General features: G+C 45.7%; 1 protein-coding gene across 1 annotated transcript in view; it reads left to right on the top strand.

Annotated features, from left to right (window-relative positions):
- The window catches only part of RFX8 (regulatory factor X8), a 56,967-nt gene that overhangs the window by 28,225 nt on the left and 9,061 nt on the right, over window positions 1–19,681 (top strand). Inside the window, exons 2-8 of the mRNA XM_021680294.1 lie at window positions 5,757–5,867; window positions 6,456–6,509; window positions 10,310–10,423; window positions 11,433–11,583; window positions 14,188–14,246; window positions 15,729–15,885; window positions 18,019–18,113. Coding sequence (XP_021535969.1) covers window positions 5,757–5,867; window positions 6,456–6,509; window positions 10,310–10,423; window positions 11,433–11,583; window positions 14,188–14,246; window positions 15,729–15,885; window positions 18,019–18,113 — 741 coding nt within the window. The remainder of the gene's footprint in view (window positions 1–5,756; window positions 5,868–6,455; window positions 6,510–10,309; window positions 10,424–11,432; window positions 11,584–14,187; window positions 14,247–15,728; window positions 15,886–18,018; window positions 18,114–19,681) is intronic.

The following is a 19,681-nucleotide window of genomic DNA, read 5'->3' as shown; positions in this document are numbered from 1 at the left end:
TTAAATTCCTCTTCTATTAGCCCTTTACTCAGTGAACTTTCATTTCTGACATTTTCTTCTGTCTTTTGTCTTTTTTTCAAGATTTTCTTTTTTTATTTGAGAGAGCGAGACAGAGAGCACAAGCAGGGGGAAGGGGCAGAAGGAGAGGGAGAAGCAGACTCCCCACTGAGCAGGGAGCCTGATGCAGGGCTCAATCCCAGGACCCTGGGATCATGACCTGAGCTGAAGGCAGATGCTTAACTGAGCCAGCCAGGCGCCCCTCTTCTGTCTTCTTTCATTCTAGGTTTTATCCAGTGTTTTATTTATTGTTTGTTGGTCTTGAGGTAATGTCCCAGAACCTGTGTGGCAATGGGCTGCTTACAGATTTTACCTGGAGAAACTCCATCTTTGTCCATACCTACCCAAGAGATCATTGAGATATGACAAGTGGAATTCCAAGACATCTCAAATTCTTCACCTGTGGCTCTCTTTGCATCATGCATCAATCCATCATGCTATGTGGAGGGTTATCTCCTCTCCAGGTTGAACAGATCCCACATTCTGAAACCCTCTTGCCATTGAACACTCCAAAGTACAATTCCCATTGTGATAACAACTCTTAATGGAAGATGAAGAGGGTGGCTTTCTAGTGGTTTTGTTTCAGACCCTGAATCTATTTGCCCTGTTTTGAAGTAGAATATTATGTGGAAATATTGATCAGATGGGTATCAAGTATTCTGCCCAGTTTCCCACAACTTGGATTGGAGACTGGACAGACACAAACCTTTAGCAGAGAGCTTCTGGGGATTTGGAGAGAATGGGAGGGGCTGTAGTCTCTCCCTGTGTGAGATGAAAGCCATTGATCTCCATCTCCCCTGCGCCCCTGGACCCTGACCTCCTCCCAGGCCATCCTACCTTGAAGAACATTGCCTTGTTTCCAGAAGCAGAGCACTGGTCTACTGCTTTCCTCTTCTCTTTGTATGTTTATGTAAAGTTGAAACAATCAGGTGTAAGCATATGTATTGACTTGGAGTGGACAGAGCAGCTACAGCTCTGAGGATGGTGGGGGAACTGGGAAGGAGATGCCTTCTCCTCTGGCATCCAGAGAATAAACATTTCCTGTGCAAAGAGGGTCGTCTCTGGGCTCCCAGTTTCTCAAATACCCAGAATTAAAGGGAAAATGTCCCACACCACATGGGGAGGACTGAATCTGTTCTCCATGATGTACAAATATCTTCATTATAAGGTATGAATCCGAGGCATGGTGAAATGCAATGTACATCTCATTATTCTCCATTTCCTTGTTCCGTGAAGGTGCTCTGTTACATTTACATACATCAGAGGATATTACCATTTCTGAATTCATCGTTTTAAAAGCCCCAAATCAGAAAGTATAAGACCTCATTTCCATGAAGATTTTTCTTTTCTCTCAGGAGCAAGTTCTACCCATGATAACATCATAACCTTACTTCTAAGGGGAATAAACCCCTCAAAAGAAATACATGGTTGTCCCAGTTACAGAAATCAATTTTTTTAACTCCAAGCAGGTTCTAATCACCTGTCATGTATAGGAACTTGGAGGAGAGTTTTGAAAAAAAAGTTATACCCCATATAAGTAAACTTACTGCAAAAAAAAAAGAAGAGGAAGAAGAAGAACACCACTTCATACTTGTGCTCAGAAACAGGTGGCTTACTAAAATTATTTCTCTGTTATCTGTTCTATCACAGTGGAGACATCATTGGCTTTGAAAAATCTACTAATTATAACAGCATTATCCAACAAGAAGGAACAGTGAGTATGGACTATAATAGATTTACTATAATAGACCCTGCAATATTCAGTAATTGCTTGATCAGATGCAACTGTTTTCCTGTGTTTAATGTTCTTATTATGTGTGGTCCTTAACCACTCACCCATTTGACCAAGGTTGTTGATTATCCACAGTGTGCCACACTGGGACAGATGTCCTCAAGGAGCATACTGTTTGCTGTACATCAGCTGTTTGTGTTTCTTTTGCTATAATTAAGAAGGACATAGGTTGTTAGCAATAAATTTGTGTGAAAGTGTCTCCATGTTACAGTTATAGTTCTTTGAATTAGGACACCAGAACTATTAATAGCTAATCTATGACATCACGCATTGAATTTTACTTAAGTTGGCCAAGATGACATGGTAGTACATGGTGTCATTGAATGAACAACTTTTTGAAAACCTTTTTTTGTGACCAGCACTCTTGGGGACTGAATGAGGTGTGAAAGAAAAGTAAAAACAAACGAAAACATACTCTCTGTACTTGAATAGAATACAGTTTCAGGGTTGGGAATCTAAGATAGACATGAAATAACTGGTGTGCTGTGGAATGGGCTGGGTAGGCTGTAGGTGGATTGAGAAGTCCAAAGTGGGATTGGAGGAGAAAAATTGTAGTGGGCCAGAGTGATTAGGGAAGGCTTCATGGAAGAGGTGGCCTGTGTTCATTTCCTATTGCTACTACAGTGAATTAGCACAAATTTCGTGGCTTAAAACACAAACTTATTTTCTTACAGTTCTAGAAGTCAGTCTGACATGGTTCTCACCAGGCAAAGATCTAAGTGCTGGCTACAGTCTTTCTGGGGGATGTAGGGGAGAATCCATTTCTTGTCTTTTCCAGCTTTTGAGGCTGCCCATGTTCCTTGGCTCATGGCCCCTTCCTCAGTCTTCAAAGCCAGCAAAGACAGGCTGAGTCTTTCTCACACTGCCATCCCTCTGGTTCTTTGCAGCAGGGAAGGGCTCCCTACTGTTAAGAACCCTTGTGATTACATTGGGGCTGCCTGGATGATCCAGATAATCTCCCCATCTCAAGTTCCTTAATCTTAATCACATGTGCGAAGTCCCTCTCATCATCTAAGGTTCCAGGGATTAGGATGTGGACATCTTTGGTGGCCATCATTCTGCCTGCCACAATGTCCTTGAGCTGATCCTGGAGGGGTCACTTGGATCTTCTTTTAGGAGGCATTCATCTTGGCGTAGTTTGCATTCATGCTGGGAGGTGTGTGGGCAATGAGGAGGCAGAGGTGAGGATTTGGGGGAACAGTAGGCTCTGGGTAGGGTCAGATGGTAGACAGCTTGTCAATGCAAGGCCAAGGAATTTACATTTCACCTGTAGTGAAGACTGGTGGAGACTGTAGGCCACCATTGAGGCATCTTTAGAAGGAGAATGACAGGATAGATTTGCTTTGGGGGTGATAACTGAGGGACCAGTGTCCTCAAGGATGCAGGAAGGACCAACAGCATCCAGGAGAATTGATAGGGGAGACATATAATGCGTAGAGGGTCAGGTATTGACAGGAAGGATCCCCCATTGTATCTCTAGGGTGTGACACACAGTATGTGCTCACTAAAGATTACAATGACATTTTTTAGAATTACTGAAAATCCCAAACTGCATTTAATATACCTGGAAAATCTAAATAGAATTTCTCACTTTTTTCTTTGTCGTTTTGCTGAATTATTTCTCCAGAATGGGAATCCCTCTGATTCTTTCCCGAATGCCTTCTCCTGCAGAAATTCCAGCTTAAGTGGTTCTGTAACATACTTTCACTTTAGATTTCTGATTGTTTATATTGTAAAGAAAAGATTTCAATTTGTGATTTTAAAACAATTTTTTTTCTGAAAGATCAGTTCTTTTCACAGGAAGAGCCTGGAAGGAATTAACTCCAGGAACACGTAACTTTCCTTTTTATTATTATTTTGTTAGTAATTGATTATTTTCATGTTTTCCTTGCAATGATTTCTTACATTACTACAATAGTATGTAATATACAATAGTACATTACTACGATAGTACATAGGACATTGAACAGGTAGAACTGTGATGTTTTTGCCACGTTGAAATGTAGAGATTTCTGCAGCAAGACAAAGAACAGTCTGCCTCGAACTGTGATTCTCAACTTGAGTGTGCGTAAGGCTCACTTGGGAGGCTGATAAAAATGACAGATTTCTGCCCTCATCTGATCTACTAGGGCCCTAGGGATATGAACCCCAAGCACTCCTGGAGATTCTGTTGTAGATGGTTTCAGGACCACACTTGAGAAACACTGGCTTTGATCATAGCAACATCAGCCTCAGGAGCATTGATGAATACAGGAGGTCAGGGTGTGCTATGGAGAAAATGGATGTAGTTAGGGTAAGATGTGGTAGGGAAGAGAAGCTAGCCAGAATTGGACTGGATGATTCCTTAGTGCTTCTCTAATAGAAGATTGAAGGCCAGGCCAGTGAACTCCACAGAATAGCCCCATCCTTCTTGATGGCCTTCACCCACATACTACAACGGTTGTCCATCCAATGACTCTGAGTGAAACCAGTGTTCCAAAGTGGGAGGAATGGGGTTGAATAGCACCCAGTGCAAACCCAGTGGGAACCAAACAGAACCCACAGGAAATGACATCCTTTGAGCTGTCACCTTTCTGTGTGACTATTTTATGTATTTATTTAGACACCCATGCCTCTATTTATTCCAAAAATACCGATAAGGGGAATTTCAACTTCACAATATTAAGTGCATAGTGTGCATTTCTCCAGGTCAATTGCTTTCATCAGATTCTCAAAGGGGTTCAGGACCACAAAGAGTTAAGCAGTACAGATTTTAGGACACTGGAAAGACTGTTGACCATGACCCCTAAGCTCTTCTGATCCTCACTGTGATATGAGTTGATAACAAGGGAGCATGAGAGAAGGAGGAAGCTGGCAGTGCCTGTTCTCAATTGTGTGCAGCGCCTCATGGGGGGTTAGCCGAGTGCCACTCCTATCCATGAGGGTGGGTACAGGCGGTTCAGAAGGCCGCTCTGCCCTCACGTGGCTTGTAGACAGGAACATACTGCAAACCCACACAGTCTACTAAGCAAGATGTAAGTGAGTAGCTCAGTGAGGCTCTGAATATATAAGATCTGAGGATATAAGATCTAAGGATGAAATACTAATCTTGGAACTGTACTGTCACAGAGCAAACCATTGGGGTGGAGAGAGAATGAAGAGGAAAACCCTCATGTGTGTTGCAATCCAATGTGGCAGGCTTCACAATTTCAATTTCCAACTCCTAGGAATGATTTCAACCTACTCCATTGAAATGGAAATTATTCAAAAGTCGTTCTGGAAAATCTTGAAGAAATCATTTAAAATAAAATCAAGGTCCTGCAATCAATCAGGAATGATCCTGCCTTCCCTTGTTCAAAAGGGACAGCAGGAAGGAATGTTGAATTCACTTTCTGCCATGTTACCTCTTTCCTCCTTGATGGAAAGTTTTACCATTCTGTAATGTGTCCTTCTGAAGTCTGTGCTCTTCATTTTCCTTGGTAGTTAGGCCCTGAGATTTCTGATATAACTAACCATTTTTATAATACAGGCATCATGACCTAGACAGGATATGGTTTTATTTCGGAGGGACAGTTATGTAGACAAGGATTGTATAAATGTATTTGTGGTATTAAATTATTCATAGATAATATTTTTATCACGTTACTATACAGCACTTGTAATACACGACCACAAGAATGACACATTTGAGTAACATATTCAGTTCTAACTGCTTCCTAATGACCAGAGTTTATAGAATATAAGGGAAGGTTAATATCATTTGGAATGAAATAAGGGGGAAAAGTTGCTAGGATCAATATGTCCAGAGGTGTGGATAAAAGGTTACATAGAACATTAACCTGTAGTAGCAATGTGATTATTACATGGTTTATATGCAAGAAAATGCATTTTATTTTCAAGAGATAATCCATTTGTAAATGGTTTCTAGTGTGAAAATCATTCACCGATAAGGACAGATCCAGTTGGATCCCCTTTGTCTGAATTCAGGAGATGTCCATTCTGGGAGCAAGAACTGGCAAAGAAGTATTCCTACAAAATGGTAGGCTTGCATGCATGGGAGAAACTAACTTTTCATGGCTTTGATGCCCAGAGGAGTAAATGTCTTCTTAGTTTGCCTGTGATCATTTGAACCCAATGGAGTAGTATTTGCCTTCTCCCAGACCTGTGAACACCAACATACCCTCCTGGGCTTGGTGGCAGTCAGGAAATTCAGATCTTCCCCTCACATCCTATAAAAAGGCTCTACCTGGAACCACTTTGTCATCTAGAATGAGGGCTTCCCTATGACAGAGCAGAGAACAGATAGGCAGATTTTCTAGAAACTGGGACGGGGGAATATGAAGGGGGAAATTGGGGTTTAGGGAGAAAGCTGTCAGAGATTGGTGGCCTCTTTAGTGGGTGGTACAGACCCTGGAGTTACGACTTCAAAATTGAAGCTATGTCCATGTTAGGCCAATAATGTGTATCCATTGCTCCACATAAATAAATAACACCGTTAGAGCTCAGCTACTCTCATAGCAGAACTGCAACATAAGCAGCAGCCTCTAAGGGCTTAGAGAGGTCTTTGAGGATCAGTTCATTCTTGAAGTGACTTTAAAACTGAAATAATTTTCCATATCCTTCCTAGATGGCCTTTCTTGCTGATGAATACTACAACTATTGCCAAGATATTTTACAAAACGTGAGGAACCAAGAACTTGAGAGGGTAGGGTTTTATCTATAAAATACAAGTATTTATGACTCACTATTAATCATTTTACTTGAAAAGACCCCCTCAAGGGATGTCGAGTGGTAATTCATTGCACTGTAGTGCTTAGAAGTCAGCTATTTATAGATATTGAGGTGATATCTGAGGTGATATTTTTACTCAGTTTAATCATTTGGAAATTTTCCAAGGTGCTAATATAACCTTATGCTTTAAGTATAATTCAGCTATTTCTTAAAGATCTAATTCATGTTGATTTTGAATAAAGTATTGGTAATATTATTCAACTTAGAATTTTCGGTCATGCTGAAGAGCCATTTTATTGATAAGTGCTAACTGAAAAAGAAGCAAGACTTTGAAGCAGGGTCATCTGTGTTGTAATGATTGGGTTTTATTCTAGAATTGGCTGTGGAAAACACAAACACATCTTTTAACCATTCTGAATTTTATCTTTTGCAGTAGAAAATCCAGGGAAACAAGCACACATTTAAATGAAAGCTTTTCTGATGCCTAGGGTTCTAAGTACTTCAGCTTTGGGTGATAATATTCATTTAGCATGAGTTCATTTAGTACTTATTCAGTGTAAAGCATTATAGTGAAGGAGAGACCAAAATGTCTTCAGGATGACCCCTGTCCTACTGATGCAATTTTCTCAATATCCATCCACCTTGAATATCTAATACACTCCTTTCCTTCATTTGCTCATCAAACATTAACTTAATTTTTACCCTGTGACTAGTACCATTTCTGGAACTAGGAAGGTATTCTCCATAAGGCTTACGAAGCTTATAATCTTCCTGAAGGGCACAGATCTAAGGGTTTGGGAGGACGTTCGGCCTCTGTTTTCGGCCTCTGTGAGCTGCAGCCTTTTCGAGGGAGCGGTTGTGTGTTCGCCATCTTAGGAAGAAGATGTTCTCGTCTGTGGTGCATCTGGTGCAGGCGAACCCCTTCAACGCGCCGCACCTGCAGCTGGTACACGATGGCCTCACGGGCCCCCGCAGCAGCCCCACAGGTCCCCCGGGCCCGCCCTGCCGTTCCCACTCCTGCAATCTGGCAGCAGCTGCAGTGGAAGAATACAGCTGCGAATATGGCTCCATGAAGTTTTATGCACTGTGTGGCTTTGGTGGGGTCTTAAGTTGTGGTCTGACACACACTGCTGTCCTTCCTCTGGATTTAGGGAAATGCTCTATGCGGGTGAACCCCAAAAGTACAAGGGCATATTTAATGGATTCTCAGTTACACTTAAAGAGGGTGGTGTTCGTGGTTTGGCTAAAGGATGGGCTCCGACTTTCAGTGGCTACTCTATGCAGGGGCTCTGCAAGTTTGGCTTTTATGAAGTTTTCAAAGTCTTGTATAGCAACATGCTTGAGGAGGAGAATGCCTATCTCTGGCACACATCACTATATTTGGCTGCTTCTGCCAGTGCTGAATTCTTTGCTGACATTGCCCTGGCTCCTATGGAAGCTGCTAAGGTTCAAATTCAAACCCAGCCAGGTTATGCCAACACTTTGAGGGATGCAGCTCCCAAAATGTATAAGGAAGAAGGCTTAAAAGCATTCTACAAGGGAGTTGCCCCTCTCTGGATGAGACAGATACCATACACCATGATGAAATTTGCCTGCTTTGAACATATCATTGAAGCATTTTACAAGTTTGTGGCTCCTAAGCCCCAAAGTGAATGTTCAAAGGCAGAGCAACTGGTTGTAACATTTGTGGCAGGTCACATAGCTGGAGTCTTCTGTGCAATTGTTTCTCACCCTGCTGATTCCGTGGTATCTGTGTTGAATAAGGAGAAAGGTAGCAGTGCTTCTCAAGTTCTTCAGAGACTCTGGCATTTCAGGTGGAGGAGGGCGAGGGAGCCTGAAGTAGATCTTCACAGAGTCATAGATGAACCACTGTAGTGCAGTCAGAGTGCCAATCATGACGATACGGGCAAAGATTCCCTTCCACACACCTTTAAATCCAAGTCTCTGAAGAAGAAGCTTGGGTTAACTCAGTAGAATGATCAAAGCAAATGTGGACTGAATCTACTTGTTGATCAGTGTTGAGGAAAGTGCAAGAAGAACTTTTATATATTTGACAGTGTAGGAAATTGTCTATTCCTGGTATAATTACTGTAGTCTCTTGCCTAAGGCAAGGGTTTCAAATCCGCTGTTGAAATAAACACAACTACTCACGAAAAAAAAAAAAAAAAAAGGAGCTTATAATCTGGTACTAAAAGGAGCAATATAAGCCAATAAATATGATACAATATGGCAAGTTCTAGAATGGCAGCTTGATTAGATTGTTCTGGGTGCTGGGAGAAAGAGTAAAAAAGATGGCTGGATAGTCTCCCAAGGGGAAGCCATGATGCTATTGATTGCAGTGGAAAAGCAGAGGTTCAGATACACTCAAAAGTGCAGTAGGAAAGGAGTTCCAGGTAGAACTAATGGTGTAGGTAAGAGCAGCAAGATGTTCTCAAGCATGACATGACAGAAGAGTCACTATGACTAGATATAAATACCTCTGAAGGAGAGAACCAGAGGGGATGTGGGAAAGTAGTCTGGTCCTAGAAAGGGCCTCATGCCCTGTGAAGAATTCTGATTGATTGAGAAGGTGGTGGGGGAGCAGTGATGCAAGATGGCCATATTGGAGTAGATGGCAATGAGGAGGTTTTGTCATAGTCAAGGTGAGAAGTGAGGGGAGGGGTCAAGTCTGGAACAGTGACAGTGACATCAGAGAGAAAGATGGGCAAATTGGAGAAATATTTCTGAAGCAGATGCAACAGGATTGGATGACTTTGGACAAGGGTGGTGAGGGAGTTAGCAGAGATGAGCCCATGGTTGCTACCTCATTCAGACCCACCAACCCCAAAAGCCATGCTCCAAAGTTACCAATCTGACAGTAAAAAGATTAAATAATCCTATTCATCCCACTATTGCATTTTTTGTTCAATATCTATGAGCCTCTTTGGAGATGTCTTCTCTAGAATTAATGCCCTGATAACTGGATTTCAAATCACAGGCTCATCATCAGGTACTTTGAGAGTTGGCTATAACTACCTTGACAGCCTGTATACAGGAATAGCTCTTTGCCTAGAGTCATCGGCAGGTCCTTGTGTCAGGATTTCAACGCTGCAAAATATTTGAGCCTGCAAAAATCCCAAAAAGGCAAGGGTCTTTATTAGTTGGCATCTCAGATTGGCCACCTGGTTCAGTAATAGAGTCTGAAGAGTCAACATGGGCAAACATAAAGAAAAATAAGGAAGCTGCCATTTTGTTCCACAACAAAAGGTATCTACAGAAGTCTTTAAAGAAGGCTCCATGGAGAATGATACCGGTGCCCTTTGGCTCACATAGTCCTTGGGTGAATTCTAACTTATCAAGGAGGTCTCTTTGATTACATACTGTTACACGTCCTTCTGAGCTGACAAATAATTGAGGGAGTCAGTCAGTCAATGAACATTTGTTCTGAACTGGTCTGTGCCCTGTGGCCAGATCCTCATCCTATTACAAATCAACAGGAGCCCCCTTGTGGTCAGAAACAGCCTTCAATCCAGAAAACTTCATGAAAATGCCATTCCACATCATCCCATCCAACTGGCTAGTGGCTCACTGATGGGTTGCTGGAAAGAACACTTCTAAAACACAGCTTTGAAAAGCTGATAGGCTGAGCTATACATTAACTGGACTGAAATTCATCCCATTATCATTTGGGGCTGATTAAGTATATAACGGGGGATCAGTCTCACCAGGCACAAAATGAATTTGGGGAGGTATGTTCTGTTCCCTCATCAGGTGGAGGACTTGCTCACTTCCTTCTGGAAATCTCTGCAGCAAGACACAGTCATGCTTATGACATTGCCCGATGTGTGCCAGCTCTTTAAATGCTACGATATGCAGCTGTACAAGGTAGGAAGACATTTGCTTGCCTTGCTGGTTTGTGTCCTTTCCAGAAACTAATACCAGATGCTGGGGTTAGGACTGCAGCCCTCCTGTTCTGCAGACTCCACGGACTTCAGGCCCTCTAAGGAGTAAATTGTGGTGTTGATGGAGCCTTTTAATCTTTCCCTAAAACTCAGCTTCTTTTTTTAAATTCAGTGAGAGTTACCTCATGGAAAGAAAAAGCCAGTACACCTGGTGAAGTATGGTTCCAGTGATTAGTGAGCCCTGCACTGAGTCAAAGTTCTTTCTCTGGTAACTTCAACAAAGAAGTCTTTAAAATGAGTAATTGGAATAATTGCTTTGGAATATACAGAAGTGCTGGGTTTTCTCATTGCTTTTTTTAAATGCTCGATCTCCAGAGTGATTATTGTTATTTGGGGATCAGTTATATATAATTTCTGTGCTTCTCCTGAAGCTGGTCATGAACCTTTACCTCTTACTTTATTATTTTTTAGGAAACAATCCAGTACCTCGAAATGTTTAACACAAAGGTTGAAAACTGGAGGCTGGGTTCAGCCCTTACATAGTTGGGTTTGATCACATCTACTATTGGCTGAAATAGTGTTTCTGAAAATTTTTGGAACAATTATCAGTATTTTAAGATCTTTTAAAAAAATCCCATTCTGGCCACACACATTGAGCAGTGGTGAGGGCTGCGTGGTAGCTTTCTCTCTGAGTTTGTGGCAAGCCGAACATGGCCACTTAGAACTAGAGGACGCCTGGGCGCCTGGGTGGCTCAGTCGTTAAGCGTCTGCCTTCGGCTCAGGTCATGATCCCAGGGTCCTGGGATCGAGTCCCACATTGGGTTCCCTGCTCAGCGGGAAGCCTGCTTCTCCCTCTCCCACTCCCCCTGCTTGTGTTCCTGCTCTCGCTCGCTCTCTGTCAAATAAATAAATAAAATCTTTAAAAAAAAAAAAAGAACTAGAGGATGCCTACCCTGGCCTGCAGTCATCACCTCTCGACAATTCCATTGTAGGGAATTGAGGATGTTCTCCTTCATGACTTTTTGGAAGATGTTTCTATCCAGTACCTGAAGTCTGTCCGGTTATTCAGCAAGAAATTTAAGCTGTGGCTACTTAATGCATTGGAAGGTTTTCCAGCCCTTGTACAGATCTCTAAACTCAAAGGTAGGTTTCAATGGAAAAAAAAATGAATTCTGTGAGAGTAGATGAAGGATCTAACTTTCACACTGAGGCAGGACATCTCAGCTGGTGGGTAACTCTTCTCCTCCTGCACTAAACTGCAGCCCGCAAGGCCTGACCAGTTCGGATCTGCTGGCATTTTCTTTAGTGCAACGTTGGGTCCTTGTGCTGGTCCATCCACATCCTTTCATCGATTGCCCCTTATAAATCCTAACATGGACTTCTGACAGGCCCACGGTGTTAGAGATGCAGAAAAGGTGCCGCTGACTATGGCCCAGGCCGGGGAGAAGCCACAGTGCATCCAGCTGGTGGCTAATGTGTGCCTTCTCAAACCAGCCCTCTGAGGGCAGCCTACAGTCCTTGGGCTAGGTGGCCCAATATTCTTCTGCCTCTTCGTGCTCTGTGTGGCCTCCCAGCAAGGCTTCCAAGAATATCGCTCCCTCCTTAGAAATTCCTCCCATGTCCTTAACTTTCACACCTCTTGGGCCACTGGGGCATTCACACTTTTGTGGTCTTGGTCTCCCCATTGACTTTCTAGAACATGTTCCCTTCCATTCTGCTGCCAGGTGGTAGTCTCTGAAGACTACTTCAGCCAGGCTGCTTGTCTGCTCAAGGCCTACAGCGGCTTAAAATGCCAACACTCACCCGCGTGTGCAGGACATGCTTTATGGTCCTGGAAATACCTCTTTTCCCCCTCCTGCCTCTGTGAGGTTTTCCACCATTGCCTGTAGCTGCCTCCAGCGCCCTCCCCACCCGGGCCCTCCTCTTCCTGGGCCAGCTTGCTCAGGGCTGAGTCTTGCTTTCTTTGCACACTGTTTGCTGTCTTCTCAGACTGGCCCCAGAACAGGACCAGCTCTAATTTTAACCCACCAGCCCTGCACCCCTTGCTGTGTTCAGTACTCACACTGGGAATCTTGATCCCGTGTGACCCACATGGACATGTTCCCATGGCCAGGCAGGGACCATGGGCCAGAGACTGCCAGCCAAGAATCAGCAGAAAGAGGGTGCTGCAGGGAATATGAGGTCTGGAACTTGCTGTGGCAGAGGGTCCATGAAGTGAGGAGACTTTGCCACTCAAGCCCAGTCTCCCTCCGTCCCTCCCTGAGGCTACTTCAGAGCTTTCTAGTTGGTTATCCTGCCTCCAGCCTCACCCCCTCGGTCACACGTCCATCTGCCCCTAGTGATGGTTCTACACAGTGATCTGACCCATTAAAACCTTCCACGGTCCCTGCTGCCTGGACGGTCCACAGGCCTTCACTCACTATGCAGAGTCATTTACAGCTTGGCCTCTGGCCTCATCCTTGACCCCAACCCCTGGGGGAATCCCCCCACTGGTACTCCCCAGCAACACAAGACAGGTTGTCTCCAGAAAGGTCCTTATTCCTGCTCCTGTCTCTGCCTAGACTGCCAGCCCCGTCCCTGCCAAGACCTCACCCCTCCCTAACTCCTAACTTGCACATTCTAAATGAAGCCACACCTGACACCTTCTTCCAAACAGACCCCTCCCTCCCCTCTGCACCCCCACACACCCCTTCCTTCATTCTTCCCCAGGTGGCTCTCACACTGCCCGGGGCACTTACCCTGCTGTGGGGAAGGCGTCTGCACGTCTGTCTGGTGACCCATGCTCAGCCAGTGAGCCCCTAGCAGGTGGAGGCTGCCCTCCTTTGTCCAACAATCCGGTGAACACCCAGCACACATTATGGAGCAAACACTGCACTAGTGTCCCTCATAAATATTTGTCAGATGAATACATGCACACACTCCTTTTATGTTTCCTCTTTTCACCCTTTCCTTTTCTTGGGTCACTTTTCTTTTTTAAAGACTTATTTATTTATTTGAGAGAGAGCAAGTGAGCATGGGGAGAGGAACAGAAGGAGAGAGAATCCTGAAGCCATCTCCCCGTTGAGCACAGAGTCCAGTGCGGGGCTCGATCCCAGGACCCTGAGATTCTGACCTGGGCTGAAATGAAGAGTCGGACGCTCAACTGACTGAGCCACCCAGACGCCCCTCCTTGGGTCAGTTGTTGAGGAGAGCACTGTAGAGATGACAAAGTTGGGGGAAGTCCTAAACTCCTTTGAGCAGGCACGTCATATGCTGGGAGTATATCACATTCTGGCACGGGGGCGGGGGGGATGGTTTTAGTCAAGTGGTCCCTGCCAGTATCTCCTAGCCATTCGGGAAAGGGCCAGTGGGCAGTGGGAAGACCAGGATGCGTGGAGGCCTCCCTGTGTGGAGGGCAGTTTAGGCAGCTGTACCTTCCTAGGCAAATGCGTGGGCCTCATGTCTGTGCTGTGCGTCCTCTTCCCCGCTGTGTACATAAGAACTTGAAGCTACAGGGATGCCTGGGTGGTTCAGTCAGTTAAGCATCTGCCTTTGGCTCAGGTCATGATCCCAGGGTCCTGGGATCGAGGCCCACATCGGGCTCCCTGCTCAGTGGGGAGTCTGCTTCTCCCTCTCTCTCTGCCCCTCCCCCTGCTTGTGCATTTTCTCTCTCTCTCTCTCTCTGTCAAATAAATAAATAGAAATGTTTATTTTGAAAAAACTTGAAGCTACAGTATTAATAATGGCCATATGTTTTGTTCTTAACAGAAGTTACTGTGTTTGTCAAAAGACTAAGAAGGAAGACATACCTTTCCAACATGGCAAAGGTAGGTTTCAGCCAACAGGACGGTAGGGAACAAAGTAGTTTCCTGAAGCAAAAAGTGAAAGCTGCAAGTATGTCCTAAGAGCAGGCGGTAGCTCCCTTTGTAGGGAGGCCATGTCCATCCCCTTAGAGGGCAGAGGGCAGACAGGAGGACCTTGTTGGCCACTAACTGTGAAGGTGTGGTGTGCCCAAAACTCTCAGCTAGAAGCCCACCCCACTTCTCCCCTGCTCAGAAAGGTTCTCCCTGCAGGAGAAAAAGCAGAACAAGCAGGTCAGTGTTCTAAAGTTCGAGAGGAAGAACCCACATAAGTGCTGACCAGGGCCAGCCAGTGTCAGAGGTGAAAGGGCATCATGGCAGAGTCTAGAACAGACAGATGGAGCCCATCACCCGGTGCATGGCCCCGTGGACTCCGTGTGTCCAGTCTGCCAGGTTTCTCAGCTCTGACCTTCTCCCTCCTGGGTTGTTTATGTAGCTTCAGTGTTAGAGGAAGGCAGAGAAGGGCTGAAAGAAAGATTCCATAATGCCAGTGTGTGGGCCCTTCAGGAATCTGTTCTGAAATCCTGTGGACACCAGATTGGGACTGCGGCTCTTTCCAAATCAGTCCCAGCTCGGGAGGAGCGCGGCTGGGCCCCTCCGCTTTGCCATCTCTGTCCTTCCAGCACAAAACTCTCTCTCGACTTCACGTTTCCTGGGGTTGTTTCCTGCCTATGTGCTCACAGCCCATCCAGTTCTCCAGCACTTTCTCATTCCTGATCGGGTCAACTGATGATGGCCAGCCCAAGCGGCAAGCAAGGGTTCTAGAGCCACCCTGCTCTGAATCTTCTCTTTCTGAACACGATGGCTGGGGGAAGGTTTACTCAACATCCCAGGTGCCCTCAGGCTCTTCCCCTGTCAGGTGGAGGAGGTGGCTGCAGGGCCTGCTCCTGAGGCTGGTGTTGAGGATGACCCCCTGCTCAGCCCCGGGGCTCCAGAAATGGAGGGGATTGGATTGTCCCCATTGGGTGGCTGAAGAAGTCAGCTCCCAGTGGCTGAATTCATGGCCCAGGGGAAGGACAGAGACAGCATCTGGTGCCTGCAGCACCCCTCTGGAACTGGCGTCTGTGGAGCCATGTTCTCCTTGCAGAGCTTCCAGCACAGCCACCATGCTCCTCTCTAGAGTAGTTCAGGCTCATGGAGTGGGGTGCAGAGAATAAGAATCAGGGAGAGGAAGAGCCACAGAGCCCCGGGAGCCCTGACCATATCTGCCTCCGAGCAGAAGCACTCCGAATGGTGATTTTCAGAAAGGCCATCCTAGAATGCATGCAATGTGAACATTTCAGTTGTCATGTAGGATTCAGTTTTAGTGGGTAATACCCAAATCCACTTCTCTTTCTCCTCAAAAAAAAAAAAAAAAAAAAAAAAATCTTAGTCGTTTGGAGAGGGGAATTAGGCAAAAGTAAAAGGACAAGATTTAATGAAGTTATTATGCTTCTCCATTATCTTTAGACTATGAGAATGGTGTTGAAAAATAACAGGAGAGTCAGCGTTTTGAAGTCAGATCTACAGGCCATCATCAGTCGAGGTGCTTTGGACATGTCTAAGAAAGGCCTGCCAAGTAACCCAAGTAGTGCTGCTGACCTGGAGACACACGCGGAGATGAAATGTAATCTTCCTTCTGCACCTTGCATTATTGGGGCATTTGGGATATATTTGGGGCTGGCGCGGCCATCACTAGTTTATGAATTCTTAGTAGAGGTAGAACCTACTTTACTCTTTGATATTATCATTTATCTGCTCGCACATCTCTTCCTGCAGGGGTGAGGAAGGGTCCACCAGGTCACCAGTGCTAATACACTTTCGTTGAATGAATGAACAGAGGGTGGTTGTTGCTTCCCAGTATTTCTTCCTGGAAATCAACCTGGGGTATCTCCTTTGGAAAAAAACATCGATCTTGTACATGCAGATTCAACAGTGTCTCTTCTAACTCGGTCCGAATCACATTAAGTTAGCTCCCTGCCTTGCCAGATTCCTCTGTGTCACTATTGTTGGCATCACCAGTGTTATTTTTCAGAAGGTGAAGCTTAGCCACGTGCTCTTACCAAACTTTCCAAACAAGTGATCGTAAGTATGTGGATATTCCTGCCCTTTGCTATCTGAGAGTTGTAACTATTTTTCAAGGGAAAAATCTCCCTTGCACAAAGAGCTTGGCAAGCAGGCTGACAGCATTGTTCCATCTCCGGGAAGCGAGAGTAGTGAGAGAAGAAGCTGTCCTCACTCAGCAGGGAGAACCTGGGTGCTGTTTCAGGAGGAGAGCTGCAGAAGGTGTATGACCTCCTCCCCCAGACTACGGGCGAATCTCTAGGCCTTTGTAGGAGAGTTGCCAGGAGGGGCCATGGGAGCCACGCTCCATTCATGCATGTTCCAGACACTCCCCCAGGATGGCCCGGGAAGGTCCAGTAGCCTCATCCTCCATGAGCCTGGCCCTGTCCTGATACACTTAGCTGTGCTGAGGGCTGCCTCCCCAGAACGTATGGGCTTCTTCCAGTGTCAGCTGTGGCTTATTCATCTTGGTCTACCCAACACGGTGCTGGCACATGGTAGCACCCGCATACTTCATAACTAGATGAATACATGGATTCAGTAGTGCATAAATGCACCACAAATTATCCTGGCCTCCTTCTTTAACCTGGAAGTAGGACCGACTTTGGTAGGATTGTACCAGTTATTAAAATATATAAATAGGTCCATACCTGTCGGCGGGTCGCGCCTGCCCCTATTGTCTGGCTGTTCCAAATCCCAGCTCCTCCCCTCCCAAACCAGTAATGAGAAGGTAAACCCCTAACCTAGGAAACTTCAGAGATATGGACAAGCAGTGCTCATTTGTAGGAGCCCAAAAGGCCCCCTCCCCAGGCTACTGGCTCTCCCCCAAACTCCAGGTAATTGCCCAAAGCCTGCTCTTGCCCCCAGCCAGAGCCCAAGGAGCCCCAGGAGGGCATGAGGCCTCTCCCCCAGAAGCCTGCCCAGTAGTCCTGTGGGCTCTTACTGGCATTCTTGTAAATAGGACTTCCAGGAGGGCACAGAGCCAGCAGGGAGGCAGTATTCTGGTCACCACTGCTGACGCCTAGCAGATAAATGCTTGAGGTGTCCCTGGAGGATCCTCCAGATGAGACCTGGCCAAGCCTCAGTCAGGGCCATGGCAACCTACTCGGGTTTCTAAACTCTGCTTGGTACATAGCCGCATTCCAAAAGGTGGGCGAGCCCAAGGCTGTTCTTTGCTCAGTGCTGCCTGTGCGGGTGAGGACCCAGTCCTGATGTCACACATGCTTGGGCCCCACCCTTCAGGTCTGTACTAACTGAGTTTATAGCCCCAGGCAAGCCACATCCCTCATCGGCTTTGATGTCCACCATGGGTTTAAAGGACATTAATAAACTACCCCTTTTGTGAAAACGGCAAGGGTAGGTGAGCTCATGTCTGTATCATGCAATGAGCTCATCTGTAGCTGGGTTCTGTATAATTACAAGGTGTAGTTATTATTTCAAAATATTTTTTTTCCATTTCAACAAGTGACAGACGCGGTTCCTAAGAGGCAAAACCATGTAACTCTGAACTAGTTGACCGCAGAGGTGACAAATCCAGCTTTAGAATTCATCCTTTGTGTTCAAAAGGAGTGTGAGGCCCCAGGAAATGCCTTTGAACTCCGGGACCAGTGTTGTCCCCTAGGTCACCTAGTATACAAATACCTACAGTAAAATCCTGCTACTTTGCTCACAATCGTTTTGCTTCTTTTGTTTACAGGTTTAAGCAGTTTGATTTCTTTGCTGGGGACATCCACAGATCTCAGCATATTCCTGAATTGTCTGTCTTCAAATCTCCAAACATTTGTCTTCCAGGTACAAAACAATTATTTTTTTTTTAAAGGGAAGAAGGGGTTGTTGATCATTCTAGCTACATTTTAGCACCAGTGCCCATGACCTGGTGCAATGAAAGAGTTTTCTCTGGCCAGAAATGTGTCAAGGCTGGTGTGGGTGTTAAAGATAGGGAAGTGGTGTCTCACTCCCTCCTGTAACAAGGCAGGAATCAGAGGCTGGCACGTACAGGTGTGTGTTTGTGGGTGAGCATGTGCAGTTGGGTGAGCATGTGTGGTCTCAGGTGTGTGTGCAAGTGAGCATGTATGTGCAGATGAGTGGGGGTGACGGTGGATGAGCATGTGTGTGTGGGTGAGCGTGGGTGAGTGTGTGTGCAAGTGAGCATGAGTGTGGAGTGAACATGGGTATGTAGGTGAATGTGTGTGAGGGTGGGTGAGCATGTGCAAGCCCATGAGCATGGATGAGTGTATGTGTGCACCAAGCAAGAATGTCTAGGAGGAAGAGGGAGAACAGTCTATTTAGGGAGAACAGTGCTGGTCTAGGTATTTTGCAGAACCATCCCAGTGTTAAGCTTGATTTCACAAAATCAAAGATGCATTGTTTTAGATACAGATGGGTTTGGTCCTTCTGATCGACTTGAAACTTGGGTGTTACTTGACTAGGGCGTTACTTTGGCTTTGTTGTCCTCATCCTCTGCCTTGGCAGCCTCACCGTAAGAGCTAAGAGTACTGTCAGAGAAAGCCTGCCCAGTGGCCCATCGGGGGTGGTGGGCGAGGAGCTGGGGGCTATGCATTAAAACCTAGACCCAAATGAGGCAGCCCAGGGCTGCGTTAACTTGAGGCATTGTCCTCTGAAGGCTGAGGCAGTTAGGAAGGGCCTTGATGAGGGAGGTGGGATTTAAACAAGATGTAGAAGGTGAATAGGATTAAAGCAAACTAAGAAAAGGAACAATGTCCACCCGAAACTAGCAAGAGCAGAATGAGCATATGGAAAAATGGAGGGCCATTTACGGAAGAAGACTTGGAGGGCCTGGGCCAGAAACTCAACTTTGGGCTTTCTGTTAAGCCTCCAGTCACATTTCTTTCTCTCCCCCTTCCTGCCCCACGTGTTCTTGTCTGTATGCCTGTCCGCCCCATCAAAGAGAAAAGGGCACAGGTAATACCTAAGACTGCAGGCTGCAGTAGGGTGACACACCTCAGAGATGAACCAGGAAACTTTTCAGGAAGGAGCTTGAAAGTCAGTTCCAATGCTTGGCAGGTGTCTGTTTCCATTCTTTGCCTCTGGGTGATAATCGTTCCAGATTCTGTATGGCTTTTCTTTCTCCTCGTTGGGCTTTGGCAAAGCCTATTTGTAACAGTGGTAAGCGTGTCTAGGGTTGCGTTGCTGTGGAGACATGTATTCATTTGATAGCTTCACCCGTAGAAGCTTTCAAGCTTCTGTTCCTTGTTTTGGGTTTTCACTCCACCCCTGACTTGAACCAAGATGAGTCCCCTGAGCCCAAGAGGCTCACCCTGTTTGAGACCATGTAACACTCTGTATTTCCCAAGACTCCCACCCCCATATCTTCAGCCTTCACAAATGAGGCATGTTAG

The sequence above is a fragment of the Neomonachus schauinslandi genome, chromosome 10 (assembly GCF_002201575.2).
Source record: "Neomonachus schauinslandi chromosome 10, ASM220157v2, whole genome shotgun sequence".
NCBI lineage: Eukaryota > Metazoa > Chordata > Mammalia > Carnivora > Phocidae > Neomonachus > Neomonachus schauinslandi.
The sequence above is the reverse complement of the archived record's forward strand: the minus strand, read 5'-3'. Positions and strand labels throughout refer to the sequence as shown.